The sequence below is a fragment of the Mus pahari genome, chromosome 19 (assembly GCF_900095145.1).
Source record: "Mus pahari chromosome 19, PAHARI_EIJ_v1.1, whole genome shotgun sequence".
NCBI classification, from domain to species: Eukaryota; Metazoa; Chordata; class Mammalia; order Rodentia; family Muridae; genus Mus; species Mus pahari.
In genome coordinates, this window is record NC_034608.1 from 50,971,113 (window position 1) to 50,989,267 (window position 18,155).

The 18,155-nt window shown below is 46.7% G+C and overlaps 1 protein-coding gene across 5 annotated transcripts in view; it reads right to left on the reverse strand.

The window, feature by feature from the left end:
* Window positions 1-18,155, reverse strand: part of Rbpms (RNA binding protein, mRNA processing factor) — a 151,897-nt gene that overhangs the window by 39,794 nt on the left and 93,948 nt on the right. For all 5 annotated transcript variants that reach the window (XM_029531787.1, XM_021219174.2, XM_021219173.2 and 2 more), the window contains exon 5: window positions 13,115-13,265. In XM_029531787.1, the coding sequence (XP_029387647.1) occupies window positions 13,115-13,265 (151 nt within the window). The remainder of the gene's footprint in view (window positions 1-13,114; window positions 13,266-18,155) is intronic.

Consider the following 18,155-nt stretch of genomic DNA (forward strand, 5'->3'; position numbering starts at 1 on the left):
AAAAAAAAAAAATCTTTATTAAAACACTTCCTTTCTAAAGTTTTTCAAGGGGAGCTATAGAGGTGTTTTCCTCTGTAGCTACGAGAGTTGTGTTAGTCAGAACTGTAGTCAATATGGAAACCTACCTCAGCGACACCAGCTCACGGGCACCTGGAACCATCCGTCAGGGCCACATAAACCCTCTCACTCCTTTGCAAGATGTACACACCAAAACTTGGCTTCACTGAGGCAATGCTGTGAGTCTCCCTCCATCAAAAGATGCCACACCTGCCCTGCCCTCAGGTGTTAGGAAGAATGGCTATTATACACAAAAGCACCCTGAGAATGTGAAAAAAGAGAAATTCAAGCCAGCCCTGATGCAAATTTTCTGTTAAATTAAAAACAGTTGTCCAGCAGTGGTGGTGCACACCTTTAATCTCAGCACCCAGGAGGAAAAGGAAGGCAGATGTCTGTGCATCTGAGGCCAGCCTGGTCTACATAGTGAGTTCTAGGATAGCCAGGGGTAGACAAGAGAACCTGTCTCCAACACCAAAAGATTGGAGGAAAACCCCAAAACTAACCATAAAAGGGAAAACACTAATCCAAGTGGGGCGGAGCTATCTGCAAACCATCAGAATTCGTTAGGGAAGCCAGATGTCTTAGCCCCAATGCAGGGATGGGGAAAAAGGTCAACGGACAAGGCTTTAAGACGAAGCTGGTGTGGTACAGATCTACAAGTCCAGCACTCAAGAGGGAGAGGCAGGAGGATCAGAAAGAGGCAAGTTCAAGGCCAGATTAGTCCTACATCAGGAGCTCCAGGCTTATCATGAACGTACACCAAGACGCTGTCTCAAAACAACAGCCAATCAAATTGATAAGGACCGTAGGATGAATGGATGGACAGACCGACTGATTCACTGCCTGAATCCACAGTCTCTCCTAGCTCAACAAGGACTCAGCCTCACAGGTGTCAGGGGAAGTGACCATGCGGACCTGGGATGCATTCTTGTTCAAAAGGCATGCCTGAACTCAAACCTAATCTCATCGCCCTTCATTTTAAAGCCAACAGAGGGGCATGGGAACCGAGGACTGTGAAGACGAATAAAACAAACAGACCCCAAAGAAGGCTAACATCTTATCTTTAAAAATCAATGATAAGAAAATGAAGGGTGGAAAGAATGTGCCCTAGACTAAAGCCAGCTAAGAGACATAAGTGGACACCACATTGCCCTGACAGAGTGACACAACCACAGAGAGAGATTCCCCCCCCCAGAAGGGATTGTCAGTAAATAATGGCCAAAAGTCCATTCCGCATGAATGGTGCATTTCTGTTATTGGTTACACTTGGTATATTTGAAATTTGTTATTTATATACATTTGGTATATAACACTTCTGTTATCTCATTATATTTGGTATATTTGAAAACACAAGGATGTGTGTGTGTGTCTCTGTATGTGTATATGCCTATGTATGTCCCACAAACCGGTCAGCAAAAATAAAATAACTACCATGGAGATGCTAATCTTTCTGTACAACAGGAAATAGCTCAGTCAGTAAAGTGCTTGCTTTGAGAGCTTCCTGAAGCTGGGTGTGGTGGCTCACGCCTTTAATCCCAGCACTTGGGAGGCAGAGGCAGGTGGATTTCTGAGTTCGAGGCCAGTCTGGTCTACAGAGTGAGTTCCAGAGCAGCCAGGGCTACACAGAGAAACCCTGTCTTGAAAAACCAAAAAAGGGAGAGCTTCCTGAGTTCAATTCCCATGGAGAGAGTAAAAAATGCCAGGTATGGAGGCCTCATGATGACAGTCCTCACAGGCGTTCCTCTAGCTTAACAGGTGAGCACAACTTCTCTCCCCTCACCCCAAATGTTTGCCAAACTCAAGTGAGAGAATTCACTGCTGCTTCCTCTACCGGGCTGTTTGATCTCCTTGACCTTCACTGGAATATTTCATTAAAGGACAGAGAGACACTCCTCCACCTCCCGTCACTAATTAAACTGCTTTGTAGAAGCAGACACACATTGCTTCTGTCTTTGTTGTATTGCAGCTGAGCCCTGGGAGCTGAGGTTACTGCAGGACGCAGAGAGGACCCAAGACTCCAGTGGCAAATGCGTCACACCTGAGGCCTTTGCACTCGTCTCTCTCCTAACAGAGGTCATCTGCCCGTCTTTTTGTGAATGAAGAGCCATGCTTACAGGGAATTCCGTGATAGGAATCAGTTACATGTTCATGAGTATGAAATCCATGAGGTGAGGCCTAAAGCTTGGAATCAAAGCAGATGTTAGCATGGATGACCCCATTCAATCAGCTATCTGTATGTTTATTTGCTGTTCTTTACCTACCATATTAAAATACTCTGTCCTGGAGAAATTCAGTTTTCTGCAAATTTTCTGTTAAATTAAAAACAGTTGCCCAGCAGTGGTGGTGCACACTTTTAATCCCAGCACTTGGGAGGCAGAGACAGGTGGATTTCTGAGTTGGAGGCCAGCCTGGTCTACAGAGTGAGTTCCAGGACAGCCAGGGCTATACAGAGAAACCCTGTCTCGAAAAACCATGATGGGGGAGACACCAAAGAATATGAAAAAAATTATGTATGCACATTTTAAAAATCATGTTATGGTGCCTTAAAACTACATATTTAAATGTTCAACGTCTAAATTTCTTGAGATATTGGCCTTGGTAACGAATGGGGAAGGCAAATAGGTGGGATCACTACCATGAGGAGTAACTTTGAGCATACGCAGGTGGCAATACGCTACACCTGGGTATCCTTGTTCAATAAGGCACAAGCTTGCAGAGTCCAGGCCCTTCCCGTCTAAGCTCCAGTGCTGCCCCACTCCATTGCAGGCCCCAGATCTATCCTGTTACATGCAGATTCCTGAGGACACTCAACCAGGAACAGATGTTAACATTACAGAAGAAAAGTCTTGCGGAGCTCAGGATAACCGAGCAATTCTAATCTTCCTGCCATTTAGGGGTTGAAGTTAAGACATCTCTCCCAGACTGGCATAGAACCCTCTGTGTCTCAGGCCTTTCCCGAACGTGTCTGGAGGAAGAAGGTCTTAGAAATAGGAACAGACCCTGTGCAGGGAGGGCAAGCCAACAGTGATGACATTTGGGGCAAGCAATCAACAGCTCCAAAGAACATCTGTGAGAATGTCGACTAACACCTGCTCTGCTAAGTGTACTAAATAAAAATTATTCAGAAAAAGAAAGAAGAAACAAAAAGCCATTAATGTAGTAAATGGAGTATGTGGGGGAGGTGGCAGGGCACCCTTCCCATTCCAAGAAAAGTAAGAAAAGGCTTTCATTCTGCCTTCTTGCCGATCTCTTTAGTATTTGGTTTACTAGAGGGCAATTAGACCCTCACATCTGCTTCTAATTAAGCCCATTTCAACACACTGTTTTGGTTTTAGTACATGAGAAACGTATGGCCTTTGGACAAGCTGCAGATGCCCCTTTCTTTATGGGTACCCTCTGATATCATAAACTGTGACAACGAACAGTTCTTTTTAAAAAGTAATGCTCTATGTCAGTCAATGAAATAATGGTCTGCAATATACATTTTTAAAAATGTTTTCATTGCTTACTTATTTGATATGCATTGGGGGTGTTGCCTGCATGTCTGCCTGTCTGTCTGTCTATGGGTTTCTGATTCCCGGAGTTACACACAGCTGTGAGCTGTCATGTGGGTGCTGGGAATTGAACCCAGGTCCTCTGGAAGAGCAGTCAGTGCACTTAACCACTTACTACACATATTCCCCTGTACTTTGCTTATGTTTATTTCTCACCCTCTTACCCTTGCTGTCCAAATCCTGCCATAGTCCTCTCCCTTCCAAGACTCTCTCTGCGTGACATCATGGATATAGTCAAATCCAGATTTCATGCACAAGAACACGTTATATGTGTGCCCTCTGGGTGAATGGGTGGGTGGGGGTGCATTACCCTCTCTAGTGCCGCTCCCCAGACAGGACAAGTAGTTGCATCATGGAACCTAAAACATAACAATGAATTTTATATTCTTTTACATTAAAAACAACTGTTACTTTTAGGATTTTTCTTCCACATCCAATTTTGTAATAAATCATGTCATTGGAAAAATACTGGTTGAGTTATGTGGATCTTCCAAATGTTGACTCATTCCACTGTGCCAAAAAAAAAAAAAAATCCATTAATCTCACAGCTATGAGTTGGGAAGCTGTCACTCACGGTAGTAGAAAAGTTTTCTAACTAAATTTTAATTAAAAGCTTTAATGTCTAACTTTTATTTCTAAATGTTTTGTCATGAGTTATTTTTCTTGAAATGGCAAGCTTATCTTGAATATTTGTGAGAAAACCTGTTTGCCAGATCTTCATGTGAAGAGCCATCAGTGTCCATTAAAATGGAATTTAAAAATGGGAAGCACTCACATCGACTTAAAACTGTAGAAGAACTGGGTTTTATTTATATTCATATCCTCCTCTCCCTCTCCCTCCCCTCCCCTGCCCTCCCCCCCTCTTTCTCTCTCCCCTGCCCCCCCCCTCTTTCTCTCTCCCCTTCCCTCCCTCCCTCCCTCCCTCCCAGGACTCACTGGTATGCTGAGACGACGCACAAATGTGTGCATTTGTTTTTATAGCGCTGGAGACCCAAACAAGGGTCTCACTGAGTCTGGCCAAGTGACCTGCCACTGAGTTACTTCCTCCACTAAAAATAATACTTCCTCATGAAGGACATTAGAGAGAAATCTATTTTTTTTTTAATAGTAAGGGTGTGAAGAACATAATTTTAACTGGCAAATTCGTATAGAAGCGTCCTTAACTGTGTCCATTCCTGTACATTGGAGAGGAGAAACAATCTCAGGAGAAGAGTTAGGCTAAGGGCTGCAGTCTGTGGAGCTCAATGAGAGGGGAGAGGGCAGAGGGGAGGAGGAAACACGTTAGATTTCAGAGACCACCTAAGGGTTCCAGGAGCAGCCTGGGAGCTGCTGTCTATTCAAGGACCACAAGACAGAAGGGCAAGAACAAATAGGAATTTGCCACCTTAGCAACATAGTGACACCCACAAAAAGTGGTTAGCAACATAGTGACACCCACAAACAACTGCAGCTAGCCCCAAGGCCTCAAGATCACCTGTCTGTCATCACAATACTTGGAAGGTCCAGGCCAGCCTGAGCTACATGAGACCCTGTCACAAGCAAGCCTAATTAAATAAAATGCTACCTGTTCTTTCTGGATCAATCTTTTATGCTTAGTGCTTCTATAAACACTTTCATCAAGCTTAGTTTACGCTGGGCAGTGGTGGTGCACACCTTTAATCCCAGCACTTGGGAGGCAGAGACAGGCAGATTTATGAGTTGGAGACCAGCCTGGTCTACAAAGTGAATTCCAGGACAGCCAGAGAAACCCTGTCTCAAAAAAACCACCCCCCCCCAAACCAAACAAACAACAACAACAAAAAAAGCAGCTTAGTTTACAAATCACGGATGGGAAGAATTACCTGGATTACAAATTCTATGATTTAAAAAGATAGGCTAGAGTTATTGAGATTTTTTTTAACACAGATTTGAAGCATTAATGTTAGGAGAAAGAGAGGTATTCAGGAAGAAAGACATGCGCCAGTTCCTGGGTTCTGAGGGAGAGCTTGTTTATAGCAGAGTTGTGCTCTGATGGTGAAACAGATACTAAGCCAGGCCTGATCTCTTGGGAGGTGAAGGCAGAGTGATCAGGAATTTGAGGTCAGTTGTGTAACAGTTTATCTTCCATTTGAAGAAAAAAAAAAAATGTGTCCATAGCCAGATACAGTATCAACAAACTGACCACCTCATAATGTCATTAAATTATTAAACCCATAAAACAGCAACCACTACAGGTATTCCTAGGTGTGGAGACACGAGGGAAGTGGAGGTAGAAAATGTTGGCGCTAGAGTTGGGTCCTGAATGTACCCTCAGAGGCCATTTCACATAGTGGAAACTTCTAGTCTGATCTCATGAGGTCACCGAGAGCATGCCCTTTCTTTCTTTGCTCCTTGGTGATAAATCAGTGTTTTGTTTGGCCACATGCTCAGCTATAAAAAGCATGTGCCGGAGGCAATGGGCCCAAACCAATCACAGCTCAAAATCATGAGGCAAAATAAATCTCTCTTCCGTGTAAGTCAAAGTTCCTTAGGTGTCATGACAAGACAGGAAGTGAGAAAGAGAGAAGGGCTCAGACAAAGGTGGGTCCTCCTCACAACAGTTCCTTCTGGCATCTCAGGGGTGGGCTAGCTATCCTTGCTTTCCAGGACCTTGGCAGCTGGTGTTATCTTGAGCATCAATCCTGTGGCCTCTTGGTCATTTGGGGGAACAGGCAAAGGGGTGATGGCCAGTGTCATGTTCCTGTGACTGTCATGAACTCACCAGGACCAAGCTGTTGCCAGCAAGGATGGAGTCCCCAGGCCTGAGTCCCACAACGGGCTCTCAAAGAGAAAAGCTGAAAGCCACATCTCTTTACCTCCTGCAGTACTGCCTCGGATGGGGCCTCTATCCTCCATCCGAGGTTTAGGGGAAGGCGGGGTTTAAAATAGGGCCTCATGTGCCCCAGGCTGGCCTGGGACATCTGGACCATTGGCTTCCACTCCTCGGTACATAAACCAACATGTTTCCTCCCCATTTCCGGTTGCTTCTGACCCCCATTACAGTTTCCTTTCAGCCCTCTTTTGGTTTGTTTTGGGGGTGGGGGACACCTCATAAGGCAGTCCAACCTGGCCTTTAAGCAGCTGGTTTTCCTGCCTTGGCCTGTAGTGCACTGATGTTAAAAGGCTTGAGCCACCATGGCCAGCTTACATTAAGATCCTTATCCACCAAAGCCTGTTGAGGTAAGACAAAGGGAAGACGTGTGCCCTACCATCACCCTCAGGAGTGGGTGGCCCTGGGGGAAGGTCACATAAAGGGGACAGGTAAGGGACCATGGTTTCTTATTAGTATGTTCCTCCTCTATACATTATATGTAAAATATATAACAACGTAATATATATAGCTCTGTTCTTAGCCTGTCTTTCCAAGGCAGGATGAGCATCCTTCTGCTTCAGCTCCATCTTGGTCAGACAGCTGGAACCCACTCCTTTCTCAACTAGAACCTTGAAGGATCTGTTCTGGGGATAGTGGCTGGAGAAGTGAGGCACAGTGTAGTCTTACAATTCCAACGTAATCACATACCAGGGCTGGTATTTTATACATGTCGAGGGAATCACAGATGTGAACTGGATACTTCTGGGTCGTGAGAAGATTTCTGACTTTTTGAAGTTTATTTTTATTATTATTGTTATTCTTCTTCTTATTATTATTATTATTTACACATTCCTTTGTGTGTAAATATAAGAAGAATCTTTAGGGCAAAGAGACGGGGGCTGGGACCTGGCGATGGCCGACAGGAAGGAGGCAGAGCACAGGCAGACTTCTGCCTTAGACTGCGGATCCGTTACTGCTCACGTTCTTGGTAGCTGGCACTGCGGTGCCTTCCAACCAGAGGACAAACGGCTGTGTTGGTCTGGAATTTGTCACAGCAGCAGCAAAAGCCAGGCGCACATCAAACGTAACAGGACAAAGACCTCTGTTCCCTGGGCCTGGACAAAGACCACTGTTCCCTGGGCCTGGATTCCTTTCTTCGCTCCTGAGAGGTGGTGAAGTAGCTGCTGAATAAACACTCAGGTCTAGATCCCCTGCACCCAAATGAAACAGTCACTCTTCTAGAACCTGCTGCCCAGTTAGTCTAGCCAATCACAGGGCTACAGGGTCAGTCAGATCCTGCTCTTTAAAACTAAGGTGGCCAGTGACAGAGAAAGGACGCCTGTCCTCTGTACTCGCCTGTACAAAAGTGTGTACGCACACATATATCACACGCACATATGACAGAGGTTGTCACAGGAGAAAAGTTCACACCAACCCCTAAGGAAGCTGCTTCCAGAACCCACGGATCGGTTCTCAGCCCCCTGCAAACCTGCAAGTCAGCGTCTTCTCTTTGCATCCTGTCTCCTGCCCACTTGGTCAGGTAGATGGTCACAGCACTGCCACTGCACCCAGCGCACTGTAGGGGCAAGCACCGGGACAGACAGATGCTTAGAGAGCCTGCAATGGCAGGCAATCTGTGTTGCGGCTCAGGGAGACTAGCACCGAGCTCCCTGGTCGTTTTGGGTTTCAGACAGGGAGGCTCAATCCGCAGCCCCACCCCCACCCTGTTATGAACTGCTCTGTCCTAATACAACTTTGTGCCTCAAAATCCAGAGGTAAAGGGCAGGGGAGACAGCTTGGTCAGTTAAGTGCTTAGCCCAAAGGCACAAAGACTGGAACTCAAGTTTTAGCATCCACACAGGAAGCCAGGCATAGTGGACTGTGCTTGCAATCCAGTGTTGGGGAAGCTGAGTCAGGATACGTGAGGATCGCTGGCCTAGCCTTTCTGGTTAGCAAACTATAGTTTTCACTGAGAGAAACTATAGGTTTCACACATACACACAGTCCCAGCTTAGATTCCACAGACTCATGAACCCCTAGGGTTGAAACCCCGGAAGAAGGATTGCTACAGAGTCTGTTCATAATCCGCTCAAATCTGAATTGAGGGCCAGGGATGGTGCTCAGGAAGTAGAAGATTCAATGCCCAGAACTACAAAAACCATGGTAGTGGTGGTAAAGAACAGAAGGTTGTCTCAGCACTTGGGAAAGACCAGGAGTTCAAGGTCATTGCTTCAGGCACATAAAAGGTTATGGCCAACCTGTCTTTGAATAAAGAATGGAAAAGGAGGCCTGTGTAATAGGAGAAAACAAAGGCCCTTTTAGGTGTTGGCTGCCTCTCTGTCTTTAGGAGCACTGCAGTGTAAGGCAGTCTAAACCCAAAAGCATTTTTTTTCTATTCAATTCCATATGCACAATGATAAGTGTGACTGCTTAAACACTGGAATATGCTGAAGTGCACACAGGACTATACAGCCTGGGGGAAGGATACTAGGTAATGGCTCAGCAGGCAAGAGCGCTCACCGCCTTCCAGAACCTGAGTTCATTCTCCAGCCCTCACAAGCTGCTCAAAACCCACCTGTACCTCCACGGGATCTGATACCCTCCCCTGGCTTCCACTGGCACATGCACACACGTGTCACGCGCACACGCACACTTCTACCAGCTTCGTACTTCGCGTAGCTGCTTCTACATCTTGCTGGCAGCAAGCAACTGTGAGCAGATTTTAAAGTATAAAAGCAAATCCATGACGTGTTAAAAAAAAGAATTCCAAGAGCACCTCTAGCTGTTTGATGGAGAGTGTCCAAAGGCAGACAACTGCAGGAGCAAAGGCACACAAAACACACACACACACACACACACACACACACACACACATACACACACACACACACACACGGCTGCCTACGTGGCCACTTACAAACTTCTTACGTACAACAGTAAGCCTGTGGGTGACTAACCAGAATTCGCATTTTGTATCTGAGAAAGCAAGCCCACAATGAAGTGAGATGGTTAGAATGAAGTTACTAAGGGGTGAGGGTCTTCAACTCATCACCTGACATGCTAGTCGGCACCCACAATCTGTGCAAACAACAATCTATTTGTCTCACGGGCTTTTGGACAACCAAGGCCAAGGCCTGGCAGGCTTGATTCTCCTGGGGCCCCTCCTACACACAGACGGCTGCCATTTCCCACGAACACATAGGGGCTTCTCTCTACATGCCACAGAACTCTCCATCCATCCCTCCCTCCCTTCCTCGCTAAGGATTATGGTCATATTGGATTGGGTTGCCCACCCTTGGGTCTCTTCTGGGTGGCGGTACCACCCGCCTTTAATTCCAACACTTGGGAGGCAAAGGCAAGTGCATCCAAGTTCACAGCCAGCCTGGTCTACAGGACGAGCCTGCCTGCCAGGACAGCCAAGGCTATACAGAGGGACCTTGTAGAGACAAGGCTGGGGATGGAACTCAAAGTAGAACACTTGCCTAGCCTGAGAACCTCAGTTCCATTCTTGACATTGTGAAAACAAGCAGGGATGCGAACAGAAACTGAACGCGTCCACCACGCATTATACAACAGTCCTTAAGAGGGGTACTAACTTCAAACTAATGACCTCGCTCGTGAAAATACAGTTCATCTGGCACACAGCTATAGACAGGACTGAGAGCCAGGCAAGCAGAAGAATGTCCTCAAGTTCAAAGCTGGCTTAACCTTCCCCGAAGTTCCAGCCTACTGAGGGCTACACGTTGAGTCCCTGCATGATACGCTTGCCTTCATCACCCTCGGAGTTAGTTAGGAAGGAAGACATACGACTTTCCTGGAATTGTACCATTCACGCCCTCCTAACCCTGCAAGGAAGGTCACTTGGCTGTAGCCATATGATGCTGACCCACCAACTAGTGGGGGAAGAACAGCAACCCCAATGCTCTGTAAAACTAAAGCCGGATCACATCCGACATTCACCTGCTACAGCAGACATTTCTGTCTCCCTAATCCTGAAGGGGTGATCTTGTGCTACGGCTTTGTTAGCTCTGATGGCGGCGATCATGGGACTCAAACATACTTGCCATTTTATGAGAGACGGGAGCACGGAAAACGTAAATGTGTCTGTGAAGGTCACTGAATGTGTCAAGAGCAGGCAGAGCCAAGGTTACCTACCCACCATCACCCTCACACAGTAAAATCTGGTGGATACCAGGTGTGGTCGGCAGACACAGGAGTCAGATGCCATTAGACTAGGCTGTAGCACCTCCTTCATGTCCTTTACAATGAGGCCAAGACTCCCCAGCAACTGCGACGGCCACCAACTTCTTGGATTAATGGCTCTGGCGGGCAGCAGCCACAGCTTCATTCTTTCCTAGTGCATTACCGATTCCCCGTTTCGCTCAACAGGTATCCATGGAGAACTGAGAGCAACTGCTTGTGGTACAGTTGAGTCAGAGGACATGCTTCCTTCAGAACTTTCCCTGTGAGAGCACTGGCAGCCTTCACATCAGTTCCTCGGAGCCAACAGCAGGAGCCCTCAGAGCTTTGCCAGCCCCAGAACAAACTGGGAGCTCCACCTGACAGGTGGTTAAACGGACCAACTTTGCCCCGTAACTGGACCCGCCGGGCCACACCCACTCAGCCGTTTAGCCTGGGATGTGATTCTCAGAAAACAGTGATGCTGAATAGGATACGGAAAGTCACAGTTCCCAGAGGGACCTCTGGTGGATGGATGATAAGGTCAGCTGAGTCACGGGCTGTTTGTCAAGGCCCGTTGTAAAAAGGAGCTATATAAAGAGAAAGCATGCTTGCTTTAATTTTCTCAAGAAAACACTGTTATCTGGTTCTTCCAAAAAACAGAGAGAGAAAAAAAAGGCTTTCGTATTGTAGTTGTGGGGACAGGGTATTGGGGAGGGTACCCCAATACCCACTATGTAGTTCAGGCTGACCTCAAACTTCTTGCCACCTTCTACCTCATCTCACCACACCTCAGCACCCACCACCCCGTGCAGGTGTACACCACCACACCCAGCTTCAAGTTTGTTTTGCCAGGAGCTGCCCAGGAGTTTTGACTGTGCCATGGAGACTATCTGACCACTTCAGAACTCTGATTTATTGCCATGCAAGGGAACTAAATGGACAGTGTGCTCCCCTCGTCTGTAGCTTCTACCATCCTTTGTGAGCAGGCTGTCTCTCTCATCCTTAGATACATTCTGCGCCCGTTTGAATTCTAAGAAAAGCAGTCAGCATAGATACGGAAGGCTGAAGTTTGATTTGTCACCACGGTGACATTTCCTATTTGAATCAATCACATTCACGGGACGAGAACCAAGGCAGGCATATTTCTATACACAAAAAAACCCAAAGCATCCTGAAGGTATTTTTGGTCAATGTCCTGTCAAGAAAGAAAACTTCCAGACACAAAGAAATGCAGCTGTACATTTCCCCAGGATTCAGACAACACAATCCAAACCACAACTTACTCATCCACTGACTTTAATAAAGATTTATTTATAAATAAATGTGTATGTCAGAAAGCACTGGCTGTATTCTCCTATAATGCAACTTTTCTATAAAATGTAGCTCTTTAGATTTCCTTCCTAAATAGTCAAGCTTCTCTAAGACACAAAAAAGCAAAATACGCCCCACCACCGCCACCCGTCCCTGTTATGACTTTTCTGGCTTCACAAAAACCTTTGTGTTTGGCCGTGGCAGGGATGGAGCTCTTATCTTGTGTTTCCCTGCCAGCGCCAGCTTACTTAAGCCGACTGGGGCTCCAGATAATTAGCTTTCGGGAGGATCTGATTGAATTTGACACGCATATGACACAGGGCGAGCGAGGAGGCCACGTGCCTTTTAACTACGGCCGTCCGGGGAGGCCGGCAGAGAGGGTCAGGACGTCAGGACGGCGTGCTTTGGAAAGAACACAAGAACCACGAGGCAGAACATTCTGGGTAACTGCGCGTCACCTGGCCGGCTACGAGTGCTCTGCCACATTCAATCACATATGGCTCCGTAATGAAAGGAAAAATTAAAGGCTATCTCACGCCTCAGTTCTGCCACTGATAGAGCTTAACAAAGAAAATGAAGTCAGCCCTCTGAAGTTACTCACTAAAGGCCACAGTTAAAGGCATAAGCTCGCTCACGTGAGGCAAAATCTTGTTCAACAATTAGCCAGCGTCCTTAAATAATTCAAAACAGAACAGCTAGATTTCTCTGAAGCTTCACTGGTCCGGGAATGCTGGAGCTGACTGCCTGTGTCTACGAAACCCTCTGTGCGTCCACTGCTCGCCCTACGGTTCTCAACACAGGACAGCTTGCTCCCAAACATCTGTTTCTTTGACTTTTAATATTTCTCCAAAGCCAAGGAACTGGTGTCCTTTGACAGAGTAAGTCAGTGCAGTACCCCAGTCGGTCTTCCCAAGAACGAGGCAACACTCACACTGGCCAAGGGTACGTCAAAGCAAACCCAGGAGATGAAGCTCTGGGAGGAGTAGCTCTATTCGAGCTGAGCCACTGTTTACGACGGCCAATCTCCAACAAGAGTGCCCTCAGAATTTAGATAGGAGGAACAGGCCATTTCTTTACCGACATGGAAAAACGAGAACCAGCTAGCCTGGCATCCCACAGTGTCGTCTCACAAGCGCCTTTGCTGCGGCTGTTTTTCAAAAGGAGGAGTAGATCAACTTACATGGCTCCCTGGCAATGAACTGAGGTACAGTGTTGGGCAGAGGAGTACTGGGGTTTGGAGTCCCTACGAGTTTGTTCTTGGCCATCTTCGTGTTTGCCTTAGCAAACTCTAGTCGTAGCGTTTGCGGGATTTCAGGATCGAAGCGGATGCCCTTTGGAAGAAGAAAAAAAAGAAAGAACAAAGGGGAAGATGTAAACCAGAATGGTGACACAGTAAACACGTCGCAAACTCTGACCTATCTGGGAACGGGGTTGGCAAGGGCTCTCTGGCGCAGCATTTACACAGAACATGCAAACCTCACAGTCCAACGTGGCCAGAAAGCCAGGCAGACTAGGCCGCTAGGATCTTCAGTTACATGGACATGCAAACATCCCTGCTCATCCTGACCATTCTCCAGTCTGGCTTTTAAAATTCAGACCAACAAGTTCATAACAAAGCTTAAAAGTGTGGACGGGCGGCTGCTACTAAGTGTGGAGACTATGACTGTGCCCCAGCGAGTGACACTCTTGCTGGGCAGCACTGGAGGACGACCCCCTGAAATCCTGAGCAGGCTGCACTCTGAATGGACGTAAACAGTGAAAGTCTTCACTGATCTTCAGCGTGGATCCCATAAATAGAGTAAAGGCATTCTGTCTCCAATTCAGCTTTACCAAGGCATTCTGAGGCCACGCGTGCTCGGAACAGGAACTAAACAGCTACGGTTATTTTGAATGTAACTGTTATCATTTGATTCTAGGTACTTCATGAATTTTCTAGGCTCGGGATGGAGAAATCCTGAAGTCTTTTATGGTTGGCTTTCAGGATACACGAACAAAAGACTCTATAAGCCTTAGATGCAAGTCGAGTTGCTTGTCCCCATCACTGCAAGTGACCTTTAAAAAGCAAGAACAGGTTTCAGCAAGTATGGTGGAGCACATCCTCAATACCAGCCAGGAAGGCAGAGGCAGGTGGCTCTCTTGAGTTTGAGGCTGGCCTGGTCTGCAACGTGAAGTCCAGGAAAGCGAGAGCTACAAGAGAAGCCCCCGCCCCACCAAGGAAAGACAACAAAGACCATGGTTGAGGAAAGCACACTGCAAGCACTCTAAACTACAAGATCTACACACCGAGTGCGTTTCAGGAATTCCTCACTCAAGAATGTCTCCATGACCAAGCAAAACTAACACTCTAATGGAAACCATTCGATGCCAGGAACTCTGGGGACTCTAACAGTGTTAGAAAGGCACACCAGATCCAGTCGGCACCGGTGTCTCAATCCTAAAAGTGGATTATGCTAAGAATACAAACTTTTCATTTCTGTGGCCTCAAGGTCCCCCACAACCCTTCCTTTGTTTTCATCTAGCTCGAGACTTTCCTGTATATGCACCACACGATCCCCTGCCTTTCTTCATTTAAAGGAAAGCTAAGACTGATTTTATAGGAAACTAGTAAGAATTTCATAGCTCTGTAGACCAGAATGACTCTGAACTTCACAGGTTCAGTTCCAAAGACACAAGGAAGAGCCAGTGACTGCCAGTCACAGGAACCCAGGTTGGGCAGCTGCAGGCAGCCAACAGCCCTGACCCAGAGAGACCCCGGAGTAGGAGAACTTACTCCTGACTCGGTTATTTTCTGAGAGGACGACCATTAAGGCTAGATAACACTTCGAGGGGCAGTGAGCATCATATCTGTATAGATCTAACTAGCAGAGGTCAAAGAGAGAAGTGCCAGGTTTATAAAATATTTAAAAAAAAAAAATTGGGGGGCCCTTAATAAGTAAACTGTCTGACTGTGTTTCCAGAACATACATCAGGAGACAAGGCTGTCGTCTGGAGCGGCATTTGCTTCTGTGATCGTACAACTGAGATCCACTTCCTCCCACCACACCTGTTACCCCAGCTTACATCAGGAATCGTAGCCCATGGGAGGAAGTAGAAGCCACAGTGTTAGCATGACTTATGAGGATAGCATGGGCTATAGTGTGAGACCCCGTGGTGAAGGAAAACAAAACAAAGAAATGTACAGTTAGTTACCCTTATAACAAAGCATTCCCAACTACGGACTAATGAGGTGTCTTTGCTGAGAGGTAACCGTAGTTCCTCCAGAAGGCCCTGTGCATTCACACCAGAGCACGGCAGACGTAGCAGCAGCACACACTTCACAGAGTTCTCTCCTACACTAACCCCCACCAACCTTCTTTGAAGCATCTTTCAGTCCTGAGCAACCCAAGGAGCAATGACAAGCATCTAGGCCCTGAGGGACTACTGAGTCCCTATAGCATTTGTCCCTAGGTCTTGCTATTGAACCTCTGAATTCCACCAAGACGGTCAGTGTGCTTGCTTCGAACACAGTCAACCTAAAACTTGCTGGGCTGAGCCTCCATCCTCCCTGCCCCCCTCTCATACCCTTCTCTTGTTTGAGCTAAAATAACATCAACATCATGTTCCAAATCAAAGTTCCAGCATCTTATTAACAAAAACAAAACAAAACAAGAAAGCTCAGAAGAAGTTAAAATGACCTAATTTGTTTGGCAGCTCATTGGGCGGCCAGAGGCTCAGAATACAAGCCGCATTCCGCCAGCATCCTTTGCAGCAATACCATATTTGGTAATCAATATCCTGCTCCACTAAGTTTCTATCCATAGGGATTAGCCAAGTCCCAAACATTTTAAATGGTACAGGATGATGAGCTGCAGGAGGGAGAACATGCTGGGGGAGGGTGGGGGGTGGGGAACAGATAGGACATGGCGTGGGGGGGGGGGNGAACCAAAGATCAACTCTGGACCCTCTAGCTAATAATTTATCAAAACTTAATTATAATGTAGCAAAACTCGCTTGAAAACATAAATGGCAGGGCTGGAGAGATGGCTCAGTGGTTAAGATCACTGTCTGCTGTTCCAAAGGTCCTGAAATTCAACTCCCCGCAACCACATGGTGGCTCACAACCATCAGTAAAGGGATCTGATGCTCTCTTCTAGTGTGTCTGAAAAACAGCTACACTGTGTTTATAAATAAAGTAAATCTTAAGCTGGGCGTGGTGGCGCATGCCTTTAATCCCAGCACTCNGGAGGCAGAGGCAGGCGGATTTCTGAGTTCGAGGCCAGCCTGGTCTACAGAGTGAGTTCCAGGACAGCCAGGGCTATAGAGAAACCCTGTCTCGAAAAACCAAAAACCACCAAATAAATAAATAAATCTTAAATATATTATGTCAGCCTGTTAACATGGGCCAAAAAGATACTTTCTAACAATCAGTATAAATAAAGGAAAGAAATTGTTATTTATAAGCCACCCAAACCAACTGTTATGGGGGCAGGTGACAGTCCCCAGCAATCCAGATCGGGCATGACTTAAGAGGCCGAATCCTTACGGGGCAGCCCGTGCGAGATGGCATGCCATTGCGGGCAACAGTGGCTCCCCAGGATCCTGCTGAGTATCAGAGAACACTGGGCAGTTTCAGGTCAGGCAAGGGCCTGGGAGGATGAGGGAAAGTATAGTGGGAGATCAAAGCCCAAGTTCACCAAGAGCAGAGTCACAAAGTGGCGGTGGGAGTGGCCAAGAGGAAAGGTGAGCTCAGGCAGGGGTGTTCACCTAGGGGGGGCTCTGCAGTTCCTGTGTGGCTGAGGTCCTCACAAGACCAAGTGGGGGCTTGTTTTGTTTGCAGGGCTGGGGCACTGCTATTTCTGATGCAGTACTTCTGTTCTAGGACTGGAAATCGTATTTCCCAAGACAGCCGGGTAATGCTGCTACCACCCGTGCAGTGGTCACGGGATTCATGGGGGTCAGCAGTAAGACAGGAAGTGATTGGAGCAAGAGCAACCGGTTGCTCAGTGGTCCCTCTCTAGAGTGCGCACGAGCTGCCCTCTGACCTCCACATGCGTGCCTTTTGTAGCAAACACTAAATAATGTTTCAAGAGATCACATTAGAACTGGCAAGAAGGGCTTCTTTTTTTTTTTTTTTTTCTTTTTTTAAAAAGATTTATTTATTTTATTTATTTATTATATGTAAGTACACTGTAGCTGTCTTTAGACACACCAGAAGAGGGCATTAGATCTCATCACGGATGGTTGTGAGCCACCATGTGGTTGCTGGGATTTGAACTCAGGACCTTGGGAAGAACAGTCAGTGCTCTTAACCGCTGAGCCATCTCTCCAGCCCCACGAAGGGCTTCTTAAGGGACTACCGGGCCTGGAGCTGGGTCCCAGTAGAGATTCCAACATACAACAGTCAGTCGGCGCTTTCTGCTTACCTCTGTGGACAAAGATCGACCACCTAAGTTCGGCCTCAGAAACCCATGAGAAGCTGGCAACAGGACTGACCCTGCAGTTATTTCCTGACTGCCACACATGTCATGGCCTGCCCTCCCACCTATCTATGTTTTTAAAATTACTCAAAACTAACTGGCAACTTAGAGAACAGGTATGTAGTACGAAGAATTCCTGGTACCCACACACAGGTTCCTGAAATGCTGGCACATTATCACACACTTTAACTCACTCCTCCTCTTATGCCTCCATACACAGCCTCTCACCAAGCTTTTAAAAGTAATATATTAACTTTACTGCACTGTCACTTCCTAAAAAGTGGGGACCATTCTGTATTTTTTGATCCAGCATCTAATCCAGGGGCATTCACCTGTCACTTGCTCGATCTCCTTGATATTCTGAGAGTACTGGCCATTTGTTTTGTAAACTCCGTCTCAATTCGACTTTATTGCGTGTGCACAGATTCCTGGTTTACATACATCACGGTTTCAGTAGGCACAAGATGTCTTTCTGGTCCCCGAGTTAATGACAGGAGCTTTGATCAGTTGCCAGACTTCCTCTAGTGTAAGGTTTCTAATATTTTGCTTTTTGAGTTTGTTTGTTTAAGGACAGTATCTCACTCTATAAACCAAACTCAGAGAGATCCGACCCCAGCCTCCAAAGCTGGCAGTGAGAGCCACCATGCCTGGCTAGCTCTTAATTCCTAAGTGCTTCCAAAGAGCGGTCAGGCTTGAGAAACACTGCGACTCCTCAAGTCTCCCAACGGCGTAAGGCTCACAAGATTCCTTTTTTTTTTTTTTTTT